The sequence below is a fragment of the Perissodus microlepis genome, chromosome 8 (genome assembly GCF_051167445.1).
Source record: "Perissodus microlepis isolate ML-2025 ecotype Zambia chromosome 8, ASM5116744v1, whole genome shotgun sequence".
Classification (NCBI taxonomy): Eukaryota; Metazoa; Chordata; class Actinopteri; order Cichliformes; family Cichlidae; genus Perissodus; species Perissodus microlepis.
This window is the reverse complement of record NC_140468.1, coordinates 11,790,094-11,812,426: the sequence shown is the minus strand read 5'-3', so window position 1 is coordinate 11,812,426 and position 22,333 is coordinate 11,790,094. Positions and strand designations below refer to the sequence as shown.

Genomic DNA, 22,333 nt, shown 5'->3' with positions numbered 1-22,333 from the left:
CACATGAATACGTGTGCATTGACCTCAGTGTGCGGTTTGGCTTGCTATGCCTGCCTAAGTAATGAAAAACACTCTGAACTTTCTGACATTCAGCCGTGTCACAGAGACCACACAAAACAGGTAAATATTGCTGACCCTTAAGCTCACCAGTGCTCTAAATTCCACACATTGGTTCGAGCAAATTTGAAGATGGATATTTACTGTATGTAATTTCTTAGTAACTGTTTTTGGTGAGTCACCTGCTCAGAATAGCACGGATACCCATGGGAGCAGAAATAATGTTAGTACAGGTGAAAAAACTCCACTCCTGGAAGATGGTCTTGTTTAACAGCAAATGTGTGATTCTACAGTTAATTTGATTGGTTTAAAAACTGTGAGTGCACACAGTGAAGTAAAAAAAGTTCAATATTATTAACAACCACAAGCAAACTCCCAAAAACTTGATTTTAACATGACAACTTTGCCTGCATTGCCTGTGTGCCTGTTTGGTATTCGTGGTTTTCACATGCATCTCTGATATAAAGACACATGTGTTTTACTGAGTGATGGTCAATCTATATCAGTAGAGTCCAGGAGGAGTTTCAGTCTGTCTTCAACAACAAGCAGTCAAAGTGAAAAATGACTTTTTGCTGCAGAGTTGCAGAGAAACCCTCATTCAAAATCCAGTTGACTACACTAATAACTAAATGCATAGCACTGGAAAAGATACTTTGGTCACACAACTCATATATGATAAGCAAAAACAGGATCCCGGTCCAGCGAGTGAGACGTGTCCCCTACAATCCTCAGAGAAAATTGGGCCTCACTTAGAGAAATTACAGCCCGGGCTGTTTTTCAGTCAGTGCATTACATATGAATAGAGACATGCATGCTGCACACAAAGGCAGTGTCACAACATGCTTCTGGGATCATTCACAGCGATCTTATCTACTTAGATAATCTGATGGAGGCATCGCTTATAGTCCATGAAAGGAAAACACAATCTAAAAATGGAGCAAGTGCCAAGGGCTGCCGATGCCTGTGCTGCAACGTGTAAGGAAATCAAAATCCAGCTATCATTCCTGTAGCTTAACCTGTAATTAGAGAATGTTTATATAATTTTGGTTTTAGAATCCTTGCCCCCAGTCTCTGAGGGCAAGTTAAGTCCTCTTTTTATCGTGAGGTCAGGCGGTTCATTTCATGAACAGGCCAAAGCGAGATGCATAACCTCAGCATTGTTGATGGATAGAAGAAATGGGACTTCTGACTCAATATTCATAATATACTGGCAGCAACAGCCATGTCAGTGACGCTGGATAAAAGCTTTTGTGGCAAAACCGGGATGATCAGTACGCCAGCAACTAAATCATGGCTCAGCAATGCTGGACTCAGCAGAGTCGAGGGTTTGAAATAATCGTATAAGACAGGTTGTGGGAGCTGGGGATTACTACATGATTCCTTTTTATCAACTTTCACATCTCACTGTGCTGAGCCAGAAAGGGCACGCATACCATGTGATCAAGAAGATAACTATGAAGAAAATTAAGGGTATAATCGCCATAAGCCTACATGCTCTATATTTACATGCATGCACAATAATGTAGGAATTAAATAGAAAAATTAAGGAAAAACAGGCTGATTTTAGAAGCAAACTCATTTGAATCTCCTTAAAAATTTACATAATCTATTAATATACTTCTTTTATTAGTATTTTAAATATTCTTAATGGGAGTAGAAGGAGAGGTAAGTAGTAATAACAGCCTTCTTCAAGAATTAGAAGAATAAACTTTGTAGAAGGAACAGTTGTAGAAATAAGCATCAAGGTAAAATTGATACACAAAGAAGTAGCAGCAGCAGTAAACGTAACTGTGTGTGTCCTGGATCCCAGTGTGTGTTTGAATGAGCACCTGTTTATGCAGACATAACACAGCTGCTACAAATAAGGATTATAGTGAGTGGAAATAAATCACGTTATTGGCTGAGATGTTGGGCTTCCACTGATGGAGCTCTTAATTTAGTGACTTTACCTCAGTGCCAGCAAAGTACTGGAACACCAGAGAATCCTGGAATACTGGAGTGGGAAAAGCTCAGAACAGAGTCCCTGTAAAGATTCATGAATAGAACAATTTACGCAAGCATTTTTCCATTCTCAGTGGATGGAAAACACACGAACCCCACCACCACCACACCTACCATCCCCAACCCACCACACAAACATACACACACACACACACACACAAGAAAGCCAACTCCCAACTCACTGACTGTTGCCGGGTGGCTCACCCTCTTTTTAACTGATGGACACAGAAATAGCGCTTTTCCTCCCGCGGTTATCTGGCACTCGTGTCACTATCACACATGTAATACAATCAGCCCATCATCTTTGCTAATTCCCAACACATGAGCAGGACACAGTATCATCATAGCCACCACTCATCGCTTCGCAACAATAGCTCATGCTCTTCTGGAGCGCACAGCTGTTGCCATCTAGCAGGAGCCACATTCAGAGGATGACATCACAGATTCTGGCAGTCACTAGATGCAAAACACCTTCAAATGAAACTGAAAGTGTGGATCTGTTTTTGTCAAATACTTATGAAGTTATGTTGAACTTTCTATCTTTGCAAGTTCAGCTAAAAATCTGCAAGACCAAATATATTCAAGATTAACAAGCAGCTTTACTCTGCATATTGTAATGAGATTCAAATGCCATACATCTTGCACATTTTAACACAGGGTAGGAGACCAGATAGTTGAATCTGTTTGTAGGAGTCATCTTTCTGGGAGCAGCCTCACTGCAGAGGAAAAACTAGAGAGGCTTATCACTGAAATGCAGCTGTAGTAAAGAGAATGAAACCACTGAAAAATTGTAAGACAAGAATTATGATGACTACTGATGAGTTCCTCACCTTTTAGCACTTTGTTGTCATGAAAATTAAAACACACACACACACACACTCTAAAACTGTGCTATCCACTTCCCATAATTCAGGTTACACCCGCATTACTGCAATCTTCATCCAGATAATTATTTAGCACAGTGTGTGTGATTCACTGCAATTGGGCTGTAGTCAACTACGGGTAAAATACAAAGTGAAATTACAAAATTTTTGGTCTCTATTGAAGTCCATCAAAAAGCTTTTGAAGATTGAGTGCTGGTGGTACATTAAGACTTAGAGTGCATCTTAAAGATTTGGCCCGCATTTAACAATCTAAGCATATGACTCACATTCTTATCCTTTTCAGACTGGGTCCTTTCATCATACTTGATCTTCATTCTACGTAAAGCAGACACATCAGACTAAATAATTTGCCTCCAAGCTGTTTGTGCAACTTCAAAAATGCAGCTTGAAAATCCCTGCATGCACAAACAAGTCCATGTTTATGTTGGCTCTGATGCAAGGAAACACATGTACTATATTGGTAACAGTCTGACAGCAGCCTTTTTAAAGGATAAGTTCACCTAAACGACAAACAAAGCATAGTTTCCCACATGTACTTAGTGGTCTTTGGTGATGCAGATAGTTTTGGTTTCCTTGCTGAGTTTAAGACTTCTGCCACCATGACCGACGATAAAGTGCAATATTGTTCATGGAGATCTAATCTCGGAGATTAGCAGCAGCATGTTTTTGTTTTGTTTTTGGTTTTTTTTCCTGACACAAAGTGACAAAAAAAAACCTTTAAATCACATGCAGATTTCAGTGTTAGGATTTTTATTTACTGCGTGATTTAATCACATCAGTCTGTGAAAATGTAAATTTCTACCTCATAACAATTTGCCTTTGAAACAATGAATCAGACATTTGCTTCAGAGTAAGAGCATACTCAAATCTTACCTAAAAATATATACAAAATGATGTTAATTTGATGTTATCTTTTATTCTGAGCCTCATATATCATACTGCTTTCCCAATGGTTTATGTTGTGAAGGACACTCCTGTAACAAAATTTTCTTATCTGCTTTTATTATTTTGTGGCAACCTCCAGTTGCTAGGGAATAATGCGTATTTCCTGACCAGTTGGTGAGCGGTTGCAGGAGGTTGCTGACCCCTTGTGATTGCTTCGATTGCTAGCAGATTTTTAAGACTTATACTGATATTTGGTGATTTAAATATCCAATCTATTAGTCAATTTTTTTTCTGTCAGACATAAACAAACTTAAATAGATTTCCCCAACATTTGTTATGTGTAGTTTATTTTCAGTAAAAATAAATGAGATATTACGAGATATTGTCATAAGTTACTTATTTACCTCCTACCTTACTTGGCTCAGATGAGCTTATTGTGGTGTTCTAAACACTTTTAGCCAAGTTGTATAGTGCCCTCTGGTGGACAAACGGTCCATTATCAACACTTGTAAAATGTTTGAAGGGTGTTTCTAATATAGTTTCTACCTTTGGAAAAAAAACAAAACCAAAAAAAAATGGTTATAAATCATAAATAGCTACCTGTAGTTTGCAGGTAGCTATTTAATAAATAGCTATTAACCTCACTAACAGGTTAATAAAACAACCTGTTAGTGAGCAAAGTAATGAAAAGAAGATTTTTGGGTGGTGCACAGCATATCTCTTTGCGACTAGTTTCACCCTAGTGACTGCCAGCAACCTCCATCAACTATTCCCCAACCAGTTGCAAAATACACACATTTATCTAGTAACCAGTGGTTACCAGGGGACTCTTGCATCCATAGGCCTGTGTGAATGCAGTTTTAGTGATTGATTTCACAGCAACTGCCAGCAACCACCAGGAAGCACTCAGGAAATACACATTTTCACCTTGATTTCACTCGGTTGCCAGGTCTCTAGGCCTTTGTGACTGAGGCTTATTATCCGTATAACAAAATATAGCAGGTCTAATGCCTGTAGAACAACTTTAGCTAAAAACTGGTTGGTAGTTCCTCTCTTTCTACTACATACTGTAACCAAGATGGGGACTTTTAAAGCTCACAAATGCAGTGCATTCCTCACTTAACTTGTTTTGTCATTATAAATAGACCATCCAAGGAGCGTCCAGTGCAGTTTTAAATGTAAGATTTAAGACACAGCAATAGTATCCCATTAACCTTGTGGACAGAGTCAGTTGACTAGCCTTAGGTGACAAGTTAGTGAATTTAATCACTTCTGGCTTACAAAAGCAAAGATGAACACAGCCCAAATGCCAAACAGGAGGCTTCAAAATGAACCACATAAACCATATGCTTGTGTCTACTAGTTTTAAACCCAGGGTACAAAGAGGAGCTTGGAAAACAGAAAACAACAAAAAAGTTTCTACCAGAATGGAGTTAGTTCAAGAAAGCTAGTTGAACAAAATGTAACTGAAAAAGCACAACAGAAGCTTTCAGAACACAAAATTAGAAAATAGCTAAGAAAACATGGTTTAAACTAGAAAAAACAACCAGGATTGCTCTCTCTTATACTGTGCTTTATAACAAATCAGACATTTCTACCATGTTTCTAGGTGAATAGGACAGTGTTCTGCATAGGGCCAGTGTGTCACTTGTTGCCACTGAAGGGTACACAGTTGGCTTTCAGAAATAACTTGTGATTTCTATGTGAACACTGCATTTCATTGTCTGTATACCGCTCACTATCATTACATTCAAAAAGAAGAGAGAAGTGTTTCTATCTACTTTTTTCTTAGTTTCAGCACATTTTCCTGTGTTAATAATAACAAATACGTGATGGCAACCAGTTAAATACATTAGGACCCCTCCATTGTTTCTTCGACTTGTGCGAGACAAAAAGCTCCGCTGTTTTGACAAACAAGTCTGGAAGCAGAGTTGAAATATGGCTTAGAGTCAAAACAGGGTTAATTGCTGTCACCTGCAGACTTGAATCAGTATATAAAGGGTTTGTTTTTTTTCAATTGATGCATCTCTTTTTTTCGTCTTTGCTATTGTAATTAACAGATGATCACTGAAAGGAGAACTGCCCCTCAATGATCTTTCAACTCAAGGTTGGATGAATTATTTAATCAGTGTTTCACAATGTGTAGTCATTTACAAAAGGAATCATAAATTAAACATTACATGCATCTGTCTCCTGTGAAGGATTTCAAAAGCTTCCAGGTGACTTTATCTTCACTCTACTTCCACGCATGCTGTTTTTGTCAGAACAGTTCAGGAGCTGCTTCGGTAAACCTCAAAGGTAGCCTCAATGTGGTCAGCCTGCCATTTCAAATGTCACATGCTTGTTTGGAAATTCACTCTAATTTTCCCAACTGCAAACATCCATTAGTGTCTCACCTCCCACCGCTCTGCTCTGTCAGTATAACACAGCTTTGGTGGTGATACCAAGAGACTGTGTTAGTGCAAAATGAGGCACATAATATTGGTAAAATTGGAGTACAATGCTGCGGAAGACAGACAGGCCTCTTGGGAATGTGCTCTTTCATTATGAACTAAAGCAAACCTAAGAATGTTTTAAGCCAGTTTCATTGTTCAACTTTGGTGATGGGGTCCAGTAGCTGTTTCCTTTTAGGACCTGACTTTTAGGATCTGGCAAAGTGGTCAAAAAAGCTCAACCAAGCCTTACTTAAACACTTTTAATTTATACTCCCTATTTTTTTATTAGCAAAGTACAAAAATATTCAAACTGCATGTTTCAAATATTAAGCCACCATTAATTGTCACCTGTAAAAGTTGCAGCTAATTAGCTCTCACTCACGAAAGCTACACTAAGCCACAATTTCATACTGTTAATGAACTAAACAACTACAACAATGTAAAGCATGGATGCCCACTGAGAATTACCGCCTAAATGTAGTTCTCTCGAGCTCTAAGAGGCATTAATACACTTTGGAGATGTGTAATATTGGGCAACACTTCACTGAAATAGGTGTGCACAAGACTGAGATGAAGGAGACATTCTGAATATTTATGACTGTTTTCAGTAAGTGTAATTCTTTCAAGTATATAAGCTGAATTTTTTCGTTCTAATTGGATGGCCTACACCATCTCACCTGGCTCCTACGCCTACATATTAAAAGGAGTCATTGGAACACAGGAGACTTAATTGCTAAGTTAAAAATTTGCTAAAAGTTAAAAACTGTCACATGTGGCTGGTTTATAATTAAGTCAAAGCATTAAACAAAACAAGAGATTTCCCACATGTCCTATGCCCTATAAAAGTATACTGCATGAGTAAAAGCATGTTAAGTCACAAATATTAAAGTTAAATTAAAGTATATTTACCTAAATATACAGTATATGTTGGAATATTGAGGGGAAAATGCACTTTTACTTGGTTGAAAAATAAAATCTGGCGATTTTTAATCTGGATTCTACAGCGTAGTCATTTACAGATCGAATGGTACAATAAGACCAATGGGGAAAAGATCGCCAGTTCAATCCTGGAAGGAGATCAATCAATTTTTTCATTGTTTTACACAGTAAATAAGCGGTAAACCATTAGTAGAATGCTAACATTTTATGAGCAAAAACAATACCCTATAAAAACAACGGCACCGCTACATGTGCAAAAACAAGAATAACATTTTTATTTGTTTGTTTTTGTTTTATCTAGAAGCAGGAGTAAATAATGTTGTATGCTGTACAGATCCATTCACTGCTACCTATGGAGCATCACCTCAACTCTTCAAGTCAATTACAGTCATTTGTGCTACAGTGACTGTTAATAGGGTGTACCAGTGACAGCTGGGAAAAGCTCTAGTACCCCATGAACCTGTACTGGATATTAACAAAATGGATAGCTAGACGGATTAGTGGCTTTATTAGGAAGTAAACAGACCCCTTGTTCTTTAGTTCTCTTTAATTTGTCTTTACAGCTTCTTCTGAACTAGCTTCCTGTACACTTACTCTCATAAAGTCCAACTGTGCTGTGTAACAACTACCTATAACTTTTTTTTCAACCATTTTACAGAAAATGTAATTACATTATGTTAAAACTACACTACCACTAAATAAAAAATACAATACGAGTCTTAAGAACTGCCTAACAACTTTACCAACTTACCAAAGGTTTAAAACACTCACACTTTTTCCACTACACTGTGGAAAAGTTTGACCAAGGCATCATTATAATGTCCTGTGGTTGGTCCAGCTGTTCAGTTATCAGACCTTCTATGTTATGTTTATGAGAGGTTATGTTGTCATGTCAACCCTGCATAAAAACAACATTCAAAAATAAGAAGACATCCCTGAAGCTCACTGATTTTGACATTTTCAAAGGCTAGGCTAAAGCCTGCTCAACACTCAGATGGTCATCAGCAGAAAGGAATGCAATCAGGCTCATCCTTTATCAATTTTTGAGCACTTGCTCAACCTTTGAGATGTTTGCTCTGTAATTTTCCAAATTGGTCTGATCTAGCCTGGGAAAATGAGTCTAATAACAACAACAAAAAAACAGCATTCAAACTAGCCCACACAGAGCCTAGTGGGTGGGATGTTTTGGAAAATATATACAGATGGGCAGCATTGTAAAGATGTTGTGAGAGACATTTTGTAAATAACGCTGACATTTCTTTAATACAATGCAAACATGTTATTAAGTATCCATGCTGGCATGATGACAGCAGCCTTTTAACATCATCAAAGGATTTCAGATGATGTAACCCTTTTTATCTAATGTGATGATGTTATGTGGAATCACTAAGTGCCCCGGGAGACTTTCTGGATATGAAAAAATACATGTCAAAGCATATTCTGGCTGACACAGTGTCAAAGAAGTGAAAGCATCATACTACTGTTTCACGCCTGCAGTAGTGGCACTTACCAGTCCATCACAATTGCTGATAGCCACAGAAGCATCTGGCATGTCAGTCACATCTCCACTGAAAACACAGTCTCCTTGGATTCGTTCCTTGGCCTTTTCCTTAAAGTCCTCTTGCCATTCCACAAAAGCCCCTGGGGCCACCAGCCTCCTGTTGGCCCTCAAGCGGAGGTGCAGTTCTTTCCCAAACACAGTAACATTGAAAAATAAGTGCTGAGCCGACGCTGAGGTGACTGAGGGCATCTCAGGGGCACTGCGGGCCACCCTTCTTCTGCTGCCAAAGCCTGAGACAGCATCAACAACAGGAGCAGCAGCACCTTTACTTCCAATTCCAGCTGAGACCACATGAGAAATGTACCGGCCACGGGAGTCTGTGCTGAATGGCACGATAAGACCATATTCACTTAACTTTCCAGAGATTTTTTCTGATGAGACAGACAGTGTCAAGTGAGAATGACAGTAGTGACCTATGCAAAGCAAGTTCCAAAGGAAATGACAACTAAGCAGTTTAAACAGAAACTACACATGCACGATTGAGTAAAAAAGTATAGACAAATAATATTTATTATGACATAATGAATTATCTTAGCGTTAATACTGTCTTTATGAAACAACTATATATAGCTGACAGTGGATTGTCACAGTGGAAATACAGCAACACCCTATATTGATTGAACAGTAAGGCTGTCAGGGTTTATTATGTATGACCCATCAATAGATGCAGGGCTTCATTTTTATCATTATTCCCCCCCACTTTATAAACTTTACAGTGCATCTCTCTGCACCATAAAAACATGTGTAAAAAATAAAAGGAAACGGAATGGATAACTCACCATGCGCTTTTGCTGCGAAAATACACTCCAAAAATACTTGACTGAGTGAAAAGCACATCAATAAATACATACAATCCATAGCGAGGACTATAATGTGAGAGCTGCCACTTCAGCGCTAAGTTTTCCTTCTTGCTGCAAACTGAGAGCAGAGTTCTCCCTTCTGGAAAAGCACAAATGCAGGAGAAAAGTCCTCAGAGTTGAGCTCCAGCGAAGCAGCCGGGCATTTCTGAGCGTTTCCCTCTAGACGCCAAACTGACGGATACTCACAAGTTGTTTCCAATCTTTCGGCCTGCAATGAGCTGCATAGACCAAGACTGCCCTATCCATTCAGGGAGCAAAGGGGGGGACATCTGGGGTACTGATGACGACAACTCCCCGGTAAAAACCGGGACGGTTTGAAGAGGTTGTCCACTTTTTTCCCCCCTTCTTCTTTCTCTCTTTCTTCTTAGGTAACTTTTAAATCGCAAGGAGACCTAGTTAACACACGCCTACGCTAAGAAAAAAAAAAAAAAACTCAGAAGGGTTCAGATAATGTGTGCAGAGACAGAGTGTCCCGGTGGTGAAACATCTGCCGTCCAGTCGTGCACCATTACGCACCAATGGCTCGGCTGCGTAAGTCTCAACTGCTCGACTTGAAGCCACAACCAGCCAATAATGGGAGCGCCATCTCTGCCCTAGACGACCGCATATTTAGCCTCGCGACTTTTAAACTTCTAAAAGTTCTCATTCTGAAGACAAACTCAACCAGAAGCTTTGTCACAACTCCTAAGTGTTTACACACGAGTCCGCAAAAAACAAAACAAAAAAAAAAACGCGTTAGGATAACGTCCATGAATGAAGATGGGCGCTTTAACTGTCGAAACATGGCATGGAAAATTAATTTAAATCTAAAAAACGGAGATAAAAGAAATTCAATGCATAAAAGAGTAAAGGTTTGAAAGATGGACGCTCACGTTTTTCACATTTTTGACGGCTACAGTCGTTTCTTGTTTATTTCAAGCAAAAGTTATAAAATGCAACCAAAGCTCTGAAGCTTCAGTTTTTGCCAAGGCAAATAACGTTAATTACCTTATGTACACTTTTTACTAACATAAAGAAAACATTGCACATTAAAAGTGGTTTTACCATATGTAACATTCTACCTTCGTTTTTTATCTGCCTTCAAAGATCCTTTAAATGTAGAGTCAAAGTACATGTTGGGGTAACGTGCAGGTGTGCCTTTTGAAAACTCAGGCCTATCATTGGCTAGAGGGATAATAAGCGATTTGATATAACTGCACGTTTTCCATGTTCTGGTATCAACAAAATACACACTGCATGATCCGATTTAATGACCTCAAGTGGTTTGCGTTTAAAGTTAAATAATCATGGCGAATCCTGCAGATGCCACTGCGAGCATATTGTTCCATTTTGGAGAAAAGGAACAAATCCAAAGCCATCATTTGAGGCTTAGGATGTGTGAAAACTGTGCAGCAGATTCCATCGGTGGAATGACAGCCTATTAAAATGCTGGATCTGCTCGGGCAACCAGGATTTTGTTGGCCACGGCTCAGTCTGCTGGAGTCCAGACTTAGTCAGACATGACAACCAGCCTGAGACTAAACCAACAACTCTGCAATCCTTCTCAAAGGAAGAGAAGGGGGCTGGGCTAACATGAGACTGACTTTCAGGTACTTTTTGAGAAAGGGGGGAAAGTGTCTAGACAGGACCTTCTTTTTCCTCCCCAGTTCCTCGACTGCGTCTGGGCCTCAGATAAGAGTACTCTGCCCTTAATTTTGGGCTAATTAAGCTCCCAGGATGGTCAATGCAGAGCAGGTGTGGGTTTAGAGCAGTCATTCCCCCAGGGCAGCAACGAGAGGATTTTGGATGGTGATCCAGACTTGTGCATTAATAAGCAATGGAAACTAACCGCAGCATTAAGAGATGGAAACCATTAACTGCCTTGTGAGAAGATTTTATGCAGTTTTTCCATCCATACTGTTTGGAGGATTTTTTTTTCATGTGTTTCCAAAAGCCAGAATGACATTCCACAATATAACATAGTATTCAATTAGAAGTCTTGTTTTTCCCCTCTAAAATGAATAGCTCCACTTACAGTCTGTGGTTAAGTCCACACACCAGAACAATTTTCTACTACAGAACACTCTGTCCTTTACAACAGGAGTGTAAGATCAAAACTTCGGTATAGGTTTGTCTCCAAATCCGGTTTTCAAGTACAATTAGACATGTAAGAGTCAGTTTTCCTGAAAAAAAAAGGAGAGAAAAAAGATATTAGCTGACAGATTTCCCTCTCATATTTCACATAGATGGGCTTCAAAGCCTAAACCATGCCTAAAATCTGGCGCATATAATTTCTTTACAGTGCCTGGTTTAATTTTGTCAGGTGGAGCTGCAAAGAATCAAACGTCTTCTCCCACACTGTGTTTTCAGCAGAGGGGAAAAGTTGCAGTATAGAGTGTGGAATTGTGGATGCCTCAGTGTGTGCTGTAATGTGGTCTAGCCATGCCAGCGTGCTGAGAAAATATGTGACTTTTCATCTCTGAGATGCAGAGAGATGCAAAGCAGCTGCTAGTCTGCCCGGCAGCTTGCGGGAAGAGCAGCGTCTGAATTGTTCGGATGGTTAAAAATGAGCACACAAGTTTCACGTCACCTTTTTTTAAAAAGATGTGATTAATCTAGGAGTCCTGTGCAGCTCTAACAGCACTAAATCAACCCTGTCTGTTTCTTTATATTTCAAAAACTATTGTTTTTCATTCAGTTTTGTGGAAAATGAATGCAAAAATTACACTACACTTCCTCTTTCTAGCTGTGGGTCCAGGTTAGGTATTAGGGCTTCTTTTAAATGGCAAGTAGGCAGTTGCAAATTCCAGTTCTATAGAAGTGTGCGAGAAAACTGCCCTTCTGCTGATTTGAATTCTAAACACTTTTCTGATTTTCTAGGGTCTGAGGTGTTTGTTTTAAGTCTTATTTATTTTGCTCATTTATTACAATCCCATTTATGCTAAAATAGATGATAAAGCAGGGTATGCTTGTGGCGACTGACCATTCCCTATTGTATGAGTGTGCAACGTTCTTGGCTTCTCACTCCCCCATCAGCTCTCCACTCTTACTGTTTTAAAAAACTAAAAATGAGTGACGCCAGGGGATCTTCATCCTTTTTTAAATACATAATTTATAAGTCTAAAAAACACACTTATGAATCTGCTACAATGATAAACTACTCCTTCTACCCTTAGATTACCAAAAACATATCACGGAATACTACCTCTACCTTTCAATTACTGTTCATTTACATCTACATCTTGGATCTCCGAAGAACTCCATCCATCCATCTCTTTAACTCCTTATGAGTCTTAGTGTCACAGGGGTGCTGGAGTCAGTCTCAGCTGCCAGGTGCCGAGAAGCCTTCTGTGCATTTCTGATAGTCTTGCATGTGTAATGAGACTCACTGACACTGACAGTGGCAGTAATGTGACATTGCTGTGGCCTGTTCACGTCTGAAACAGAGTTATCTTTTCAACAAAGTCCAAGTTTGTCAGAGCAAGTCTTAAATCTCAAGTTCATGAGGGAACGTTTAAGTTAAGTCATGAGTCTATAGATAAGACTATTATCCAATAAAGCAAAAAGCAACAAAAGAATGTTGCTGATCTGACACCAAGGGTTGGTTTCATAAAAAGTATTTGTGACTATAGAAAGATTGAATGAAATTCTGTGATTGAATGTAAAGTTCACTGTATTGAATCACTAGCTTATAAAATATTAAAAGGTTGCCAAACATTTGAGTTATGCTCCAACATACAGAACATATCACTAAACTGAAGACAGCTTGGAAGAATAGCTGCTAAATCTGGTGCTATGTGAACTTCTATTTGTTCACCCGAAGTGCCAACATAGTTTTAACTCACTGACTTAACAGCTTAAGCTTATTTGACTGATGTTGCACAGCTGAGCCTAAAACAGGACAAAAATACAATGACACATGGGATGAGTTATGACTTCTGCCTGTGTTTTACACTGCGCTGCAGTTTTGTGTTCCTTGGCATCACAACAAATAGAGCATTCTGTTTCAGCTTTGAATCAGCTAATCAAGCTTTGTATAATTTTAAATACACATTGTTAAGTTAACATTTAGGTATTGTTTGAAATAAAGGTCTAACTTTGCAATGTAGTTTGACTGATTACTATGCAGTATAAATACACTTGCCACCCACTTTGTTAGGTACATTTTGCTAGTATTGATTGGATTCCCTTTCACTTTCAGACCTCATTTAGAGGTCGTAGATTCAACAGTTTAGTGGAAATATTCCTCTACACAGTTCCTGCAGATTTGCCAGGTGTACATTGATGATGCAAATCTGCCATAGTACCACATCCCAAAGGTGCTCTATTAGATTCAGATCTTGAAACTAATTGGCTATTTGTTTTATTATTAAATGTTTTGAGCTTTACATGTGTTATCCTGCTGAAAGCAGCCATCAGAAGACTGTTGATATAAAGGGACAGACATGGTCAGCAACAATACTAAGGTGGGTAATGGGATTGATCTTCAGTTTTAAAGTGTCTGTGGTGGGGCGTGGTCTGTGGTGCCATGCGGACGCACCTGCATGGCATCTGCAGATCCCGCCCGCGGTGCTAAATCACGGGGAAGCAGGGTTGAGAGTGTTGTTGTGGTGTGATGCATGTAGAATGAATAAAGATGGCTCAAAATGCAGATCTGTGGTCCCGCCGTGCCTTATTCACACCACAGTGTCCCATACAGTGGCTTGCAAAAGTATTCGGCCCCCTTGAACTTTTCCACATTTTGCTACATTACAGCCACAAACATGAATCAATTTTATTGGAATTCCACATGAAAGACCAATACAAAGTGGTGTACACGTGAGAAGTGGAACGAAAATCATATTTTACAAATAAATAACTGAAGAGTGGGGTGTGCGTAATTATTCAGCCCCCTGAGTCAATACTTTGTAGAACCACCTTTTGCTGCAATTACAGCTGCCAGTCTTTTAGGGTATGTCTCTATCAGCTTTGCACATCTAGAGACTGAAATCCTTGCCCATTCTTCTTTGCAAAACAGCTCCAGCTCAGTCAGATTAGATGGACAGCGTTTGTGAACAGCAGTTTTCAGATCTTGCCACAGATTCTCGATTGGATTTAGATCTGGACTTTGACTGGGCCATTCTAACACATGGATATGTTTTGTTTTAAACCATTCCATTGTTGCCCTGGCTTTATGTTTAGGGTCGTTGTCCTGCTGGAAGATGAACCTCCGCCCCAGTCTCAAGTCTTTTGCAGACTCCAAGAGGTTTTCTTCCAAGGTTGCCCTGTATTTGGCTCCATCCATCTTCCCATCAACTCTGACCAGCTTCCCTGTCCCTGCTCAAGAGAAGCACCCCCAGAGCATGATGCTGCCACCACCATATTTAACAGTGGGGATGGTGTGTTCAGAGTGATGTGCAGTGTTAGTTTTCCGCCACACACAGCGTTTTGCATTTTGGCCAAAAAGTTCCATTTTGGTCTCATCTGACCAGAGCACCTTCTTCCACATGTTTGCTGTGTCCCCCACATGGCTTGTGGCAAACTGCAAACGGGAGTTCTTATGGTTTTCTGTTAACAATGGCTTTCTTCTTGCCACTCTTCCATAAAGGCCAGCTTTGTGCAGTGCACGACTAATAGTTGTCCTATGGACAGATTCCCCCACCTGAGCTGTAGATCTCTGCAGCTCGTCCAGAGTCACCATGGGCCTCTTGGCTACATTTCTGATCAGCGCTCTCCTTGTTCGGCCTGTGAGTTTAGGTGGACGGCCTTGTCTTGGTAGGTTTACAGTTGTGCCACACTCCTTCCATTTCTGAATGATGGCTTGAACAGTGCTCCGTGGGATGTTCAAGGCTTGGGAAATCTTTTTGTAGCCTAAGCCTGCTTTAAATTTCTCAATAACTTTATCCCTGACCTGTCTGGTGTGTTCTTTGGACTTCATGGTGTCGTTGCTCCCAATATTCTCTTAGACAACCTCTGAGGCCGTCACAGAGCTGCTGTATTTGTACTGACATTAGATTACACACAGGTGCACTCTATTTAGTCATTAGCACTCATCAGGCAATGTCTATGGGCAACTGACTGCACTCAGACCAAAGGGGGCTGAATAATTACGCACACCCCACTTTTCAGTTATTTATTTGTAAAAAAAATGTTTGGAATCATGTATGATTTTCGTTCCACTTCTCACGTTTACACCACTTTGTGTTGGTCTTTCATGTGGAATTCCAAAATTGATTCATGTTTGCGGCTGTAATGTGACAAAATGTGGAAAAGTTCAAGGGGGCCGAATACTTTTGCACTGTAAAATATCCCCACACAGCATCGCACTGCTAGCAGTAGCCTCAACTATTGATTCAAGGCAGGATGGATCCAAATGTTCATGTTATTAACGCTATATTCTGAGTCTACCATCTGGATTTTACAGCAGAAACGGAGGCTCATCCAACCTGGCAAAACTTTCGAAACGTCTATTGTCCACTTTTGGAGAGCTGGTGCAAATTGTAGCCGTAACGTAGTTTCCTGTTCCTAGCTGACAGAAGTAGTACCGAGTATGGTCTTCTGCTCTTGTAGCCCATCTACTATAGGGTTCAACATGCATTCAGAGACGATCTTCTACATACCTCATTCAGGGGTACTTGTTGTCTTACTATTAGCTAGAAGCAGTCTGACCATTCCCCTCTGATCTCTAGCATCAATAAAGCATTTTCGCCCCAAAAAACGATGCTCATTTGATATTTTCTCCTTTCCAGACAATTCTCTGTAAACGCTGCCTGTGTGGGAAATCCCAGTAGATTCAGACAAGCCTGTCTGACACCAATAACCATACCATGCTCAAAGTCACTTAAATAACCTTTCTTCCCTTTTCTGATGCTCAGTTTGAACTTCAGCAGGTCGTCTTGGTTACGTCTGAATGCCCTGCAACCTAATGGAGACTTTTACTATAACGAGTGTCACCAGTGGCTCCACTACATTACTTTTATTTTCATGTAGTCTGCTTAAACTCATTCAACAATTCAACAAATCACCCATGCTTTGAACCCCTGCCTCTAAATAAGAAAGCCTTAGTCATGGGGATGTATCCCAAAAGATCAAATGGGAATAGGAATAAGCATTTAAAAGCTCACTATCAATCCAATCAGTATTTTTTATCATGCCAGTTGATACTTTACCTGGATCAGTAGTGTGTGTAATAACCTAACAGGGATTGTGTATTATTGCTCACGGTAAATGAAGGCCCAGACACTTATTTGCCAGAGAAGATTTAAGAGCAAGGTCTTAACAATCTTATTAATATTGATCAAATCCCTGAGAGGTTTGAGACTTGAGTTCCCGAGGTGTTTTTTAAGGCGGCCTTTATACACACAAGAACAATCAAAAAGGATGGCAATGCACCCATGAACCCCTTACACCGGCATGATGCCTCCTGTCCTCAGCAGCTCTCTCATCTGCAGGGGGAAGCTTTTCACATGAAGTTCATTACATCCCCTCTTGCTGGTCACCTCTGAATGCCACTCTTTGTCTGCTGCAATTTCTGGATCCTTCAGAACCACTAGCTTGAGTTTCACATTGGGGAGTATCTCAATGAGTTTGGAAAGAATTTCAAAGGCGAGGGGCCGCTATATCATCCAAGCATGGTCCTCATGTCCTGGGCTTATCTTGACCTGGAGTCCAGTTGGCCACATGCTGCAACTGAATAGACCTTCTCCATATCTGCCAATTTTTCTCCATTGGTAAAGAGTAACAGTGTACAATAAGTGTTATGGTGAATTTATCTGTGCCTCAGGGCCTGCCAACCCTCTCACAAAGAGGGATGAATTAGCTCATAAAGTCTCAAACTCTACAGGAAGCCTTTCAATCTGGCTCACTTTGTTTCCATTTACAATAATCCAGGATAGGCTGTGGTGTGATAAAGTCCTAACAACTTCCGTAGTCCCGAAGATAAGCCTGCTATGCACTTACAAGACGGGAAGTGATCTGGGATATCAGACTTTCAAAGCAGGCCAGCGAAGCCAAGTGTGCTTCACTGATGTGCCGGCCGGTGGCTTTTAATCCTCACACAGGCCTCCATTGTTGAAAGACTGACCATATTTTTTTAATTAAGACCTTACCTGTCCACATCAAAACGCAACTCAGATTAGTCTTTTGATCTGCCTAAGCTCTTTATTACTGTGTATGGAATATGTTAAGATTTCAGCCCAACAATGAATCATCTGTTTTGGGTAAATGTACGCTGCTCGATGCTCATAACCTGTCCTGCTCTCCGAGGTTGGCACCGACACAAAACAAAGAGGCCTCGCGGATATACGAGAGGGTTCTCAGCGGTGCGTATCTGCAGCAAAAGATGATGCTGAGATAAGGAGGAAAAAAGAAAGGAAACCGAGGAGGGAAGACAATCATTTGGCTCCATCGCAGGAGACTTCAGAAGCTTCAATAAAACAAGGCACAGAGGACAGTAGTGTGCAAAATAAAATCATAAAACCCTCCTACACACAAAAATCCGAATCCTTGGTGCAGATGGATAAGTTTTAGTTTTCTCCACGTTAAAAAAAAAGATATCAAAAGCAGAAACTCTGTTAGATCTATCTGAAATATTTATTTTAGCTTCCAAACAAGAAAATAATTGGTACATACAGCAAATAAAAGACATTTACTCTGTGAAGAGCGCCTGTTAAAAAAGAAAAAAACAATTAAATTAAAAGCCTAGCTAAGATATCAGGATCTCTTAGTATACAACCTGCACATTTGTGTGTTTAATCAAGAATCACAAAGATGGGTATTAGATGTTCCAACACAAACTGTGTATTTTAAATTTCTTCCCATTTTCAATCACCGCAATGTTTTTGATAACTTGAAGGGTGCACTTTCATTATGCAATGCCACAATGAAACAAACAAGAATGACAGGTATCTGGAGGAACGATTGATCATTTTTGATCCTTTGATTTTTGCTTATCTTTCTGGTTTTAAGGCAGGATTCATAATATAGCGGTAACATGCTCAAACAAAGAACATGTCAAGACTTTAAAGAAATCCTGCAGGGTTAAAGTTACTCTACAGATCTGGTGTTGTCATGCATTCAGAGAAAACAATGATGTAAATGTTTGAAAGACAATGCAACTTTAAACTCTTGTTCTAAACAGTGAATCATGCAGCTGTTTCCCTCCACTGAAGAAATGAACATGAGCTGCAGTTATGGAACGGTATATTTATCCACATCAATAAACACTAAGTGTATTTAAAAAAAAAAAAAAAATCCAAGTCACACCAAATATCTGCAGATGCTGTTTCCATCCATAAATTTAAGCTCCCCAAGCCAAGGTGGTATAAAAGTAACGCCTCCAAATGTACACATCAAAGGTGCTTTCAAGCTTTGCGGACTTCTATTGCATCAAGCTGCAGGTGAGCAGCTTGAGGCTGTGTAGGAAGGCGAATTTGCATTATTGGTAATATGTATGTGGACCATGTTTTGACAAGAAGGAAGAATGGGCAGAATGCAGAATCACATCACATGACAGAAGTAATTTTACAGCTTTAAACAAAGTTTAAAAACAAAAAAACACAGAGCGCTTCAAAGTCAAATGTAACACATAAAAATGTTAGTACCTGTATCATGACAGATATAATCAAACGTAAAAAAACAAACAAACCCAAAAACAAAAATCAGGTACAACAGAGGAACATAAGTGCTGTCATATTTTAGCATCTTTGCAACGCTCAAAATCCTCTTATCAAATAATGTTTGGAAAACTCAACACCACAGTTATTTAAATACTGACAGCTTCCATATGTACATAGGGACTCTTCTGAAAAAGTGGAACAGATGCACAGTGACATAATTTGTTGGAATTTTCTGATCTCCTCCTCCATAACAACATTTAACTCTAGTTCCGGCTGAAGTTTCAAAGAGCTGTCGCAAGTGAGCATAATTTTACTGTGATTTAAAGAAAAAAAATAACCTAAACATGTACAAATTAGTACATTAATAAATTCACTGATGTAAAGGCACAACTTCCAATACAGAAGCAGAATCTTGCTGAGATTTAAAGCTAAAAACTGTTAACATCACAAGTGAGAAAAAAGGGAAAAAAGCAGTAACATTAAACAACAGGTGTTGTGAAGATATACAGAAAATAAGGGTAAATACAGAAGGCATAACTATGTTATTGTAAATGTCTTTTATTCTGAAAAGCACAGTACTGTTTTGGCGTATTCACAGTGATCCCCTCTCAGATGAACTCCCCGCGGAAAGGAAGTGACAGAATGTTTTGCTGTTGCCAGCGGCAGCGCAGCCTGGCCAGTGGCGTGTCCCTCGGGTTTTCAAACTCAGAGAAGCCCAGCTGGTTGAGGATGTCATAAACTCCGGCTCTGGCAGCCACCTACCACAGAAACGCACAAAATATTAATGAACAGGCGATATGGCGTGCCAAGATTTTTTTCTCTTCTTGTCCTTTGTGACCACACAAACACATGGACTTCCACTTTTTCAGCATGGTTTCTGATGGCTGCTAGATGCGCAGCTGTTATAATGAAAGACCAGGGTTAAACTCCGGGTTTGGAGAAGTGACTGAAAAAGAATTCGGTTGTGTCACTTGGGTAAAAATATTAAGACCGTACTTATTTTCAGCCAAAATCAGTGCAATAAAAAAAAAAAAATTAAGCGGAAACCAAATCAGCCTGTAAAATCAGCTGAACAGTGTCCTCATTGGTTTTGGAGGGAGCTTTAAAAAATCCTGATGACATTACGATGACATCAAGGTCATCAAGGACTTTTACTAGGAAATAAAGCGTTTAATGAAATTATTGAGAATTACTTTGGATTGTGGGAAATGTAGGAACAAGCATTTTTCCCAGAACATAGCAGGCTCTGCTCCTTTAATTCCAGCATTCTTTTACAGTTACAATACTACTGTAAGTAACAAAAGTACCCTTTTAGAGAAGCAGAATTGACTTTTTAAGAGTTATATTATAACATATCATCCATCCTCTTCAGTCTCAAATACTCAGATCAATCTCATTTGGCAACCCCATGCAAATAAGTGAGCAGCCAAAACGAGCTTCCAGATGTTTAAAATGTAAATCATTTTAATTACTTTAAGCTTTACTCTAAAAATGTAAATATATACAAAATTGCATGTGGCACTGAGTACAACTAGTTATTCATTTAAGAGTCTTCCTCAGATATAGTTAATTAGCCACACATTTATTGCATTAAACTTCAAATAGTTTGTAAAAAATAAAAATAAAAAAAATGAATTGCTATTGAAAGTTGAAATGACTTCAGAGACGAACTGAAAGGTGAATCATCCCCTATCAGGAAGTCAATATAAATAGCTTGTATTTATTTTTTTAATAAGTGCAAATAGCATTTGTACCTGTATACCTGAGTATGCCCACGCATGTTCTAGTCATGCTGAAGCAGTGATGGTGGCTCAAAGAATAGAGTGATTTGTCAAATCATCTTAACAACAGTGAGTCGCCCCTTATGCTTCCTGTCCACATCAGTCATCTCAAAGTTTCCACAATCATAAAAATCAAAAACTTTACCTCTTTCAAGGCCATTTTTAGATAATATGAACACTTGTGGTCTCATTTCCTTTGCAAAAGCGTGACCCCACTGCCAACTTGAATTTCATTTTGGGGGAAGAGGACAAAGTCACAGAGAGCCCAATCTGGGCAGTAAAGGTGGTGGCATAAAAAGATTGTCTAGATCAGCGCCACGGACTGGTTTATGCCCGACAATATTTTCCGGCCTTTAAGGTGTCGCGGATAAATACAACAAAATAAAACTAGTACCAGTACCGAAAAAAAGAAGATTTATTCATAACACACGACAAAACGATAACAAAATAACGCTGAAAACCGATAAAAACCCTGAAAACCATACATTTCACACCTGAGCCTCAACTGTCGTGGCCCGGTACCAAACGACTCACGGACCGGTACCGGTCCGAGGCCCGGGGGTTGGGGACCGCTGGTCTAGATGTCACAAAAAAACCCTCCTGCCTCCTCGGTCTGCTGAAGCACAATGGCACAAAGGCGCACACCACATTTCACATGGTTTTTAAAGGACACGCTCCCTCAGGGCATTACAGTTAACATCACGGTAAGAATCTGACTTTGAGTGATGAATTCACAGAATCTCAGCCCTATCCAAAAAAAAGAAAGAAAGAAAGAAAATGATGTTCTTCCTCCACGCTTGAAGTGCTATGTATTACGTGTTTTGTTTGTAACTCATTACAAAATGAGTCACGAAATGAAGCTCTGGTAAGTTTGACACAAAGTCAATATTTTCTTCCTGAACTCATGAAATTGCACAGTTCACATGCAAGTGGTCAGAACAAGGCTTCCAGGTAGGGCTCTATAAATAGCAGCCATGCTTAGAACTCACAGAAATAAGGGAAGTTTGCACTGAGTGTTTTTTCAGAGTCCATTAGCAGGAGATTTTCTTGAAATTTTTAAAGCCAATAACTCGCATGTTAGGTCACCACCAACAGTGTTTGAGTGAATGAAGTCAACAGCAAAAGCAGTCCAATATTTATGTGAGCCTAATTGAGTGCAATGCTTTACTTAATTTACACCAATTACCTCACTTATAAGTACCCAAATCCCTGCTGTAATGGAACAGCCTTGGAACAGCACCACGGGAAGAGTATATGCTCAGTGGACTTTGTCTGAATCTTTCCTGAATGAATGAGAACATATCTGCCTCCTGAGAGTTCGGTGTTAAGCAGTAGGTCATACTGACTCACGGTCT

General features: G+C 39.6%; 2 protein-coding genes across 7 annotated transcripts in view; both read right to left on the bottom strand.

Moving 5' to 3' along the window:
* adamts14 (ADAM metallopeptidase with thrombospondin type 1 motif, 14) overlaps window positions 1-10,135 on the bottom strand; it is a 64,093-nt gene extending 53,958 nt beyond the window's left edge. For both annotated transcript variants that reach the window (XM_084937529.1, XM_084937530.1), the window contains exons 1-2: window positions 9,542-10,135; window positions 8,712-9,133 (exon numbers count right to left, since the gene is read on the bottom strand). In XM_084937529.1, coding sequence (XP_084793655.1) covers window positions 8,712-9,133; window positions 9,542-9,620 — 501 coding nt within the window. In that variant the 5' untranslated portion in view covers window positions 9,621-10,135. The remainder of the gene's footprint in view (window positions 1-8,711; window positions 9,134-9,541) is intronic.
* Window positions 10,136-18,149: 8,014 nt separating this feature from the next.
* pald1a (phosphatase domain containing paladin 1a) overlaps window positions 18,150-22,333 on the bottom strand; it is a 58,703-nt gene continuing 54,519 nt past the window's right edge. For all 5 annotated transcript variants that reach the window (XM_084937528.1, XM_084937526.1, XM_084937527.1 and 2 more), the window contains exon 20: window positions 18,150-19,955. In XM_084937528.1, coding sequence (XP_084793654.1) covers window positions 19,806-19,955 — 150 coding nt within the window. In that variant the 3' untranslated portion in view covers window positions 18,150-19,805. The remainder of the gene's footprint in view (window positions 19,956-22,333) is intronic.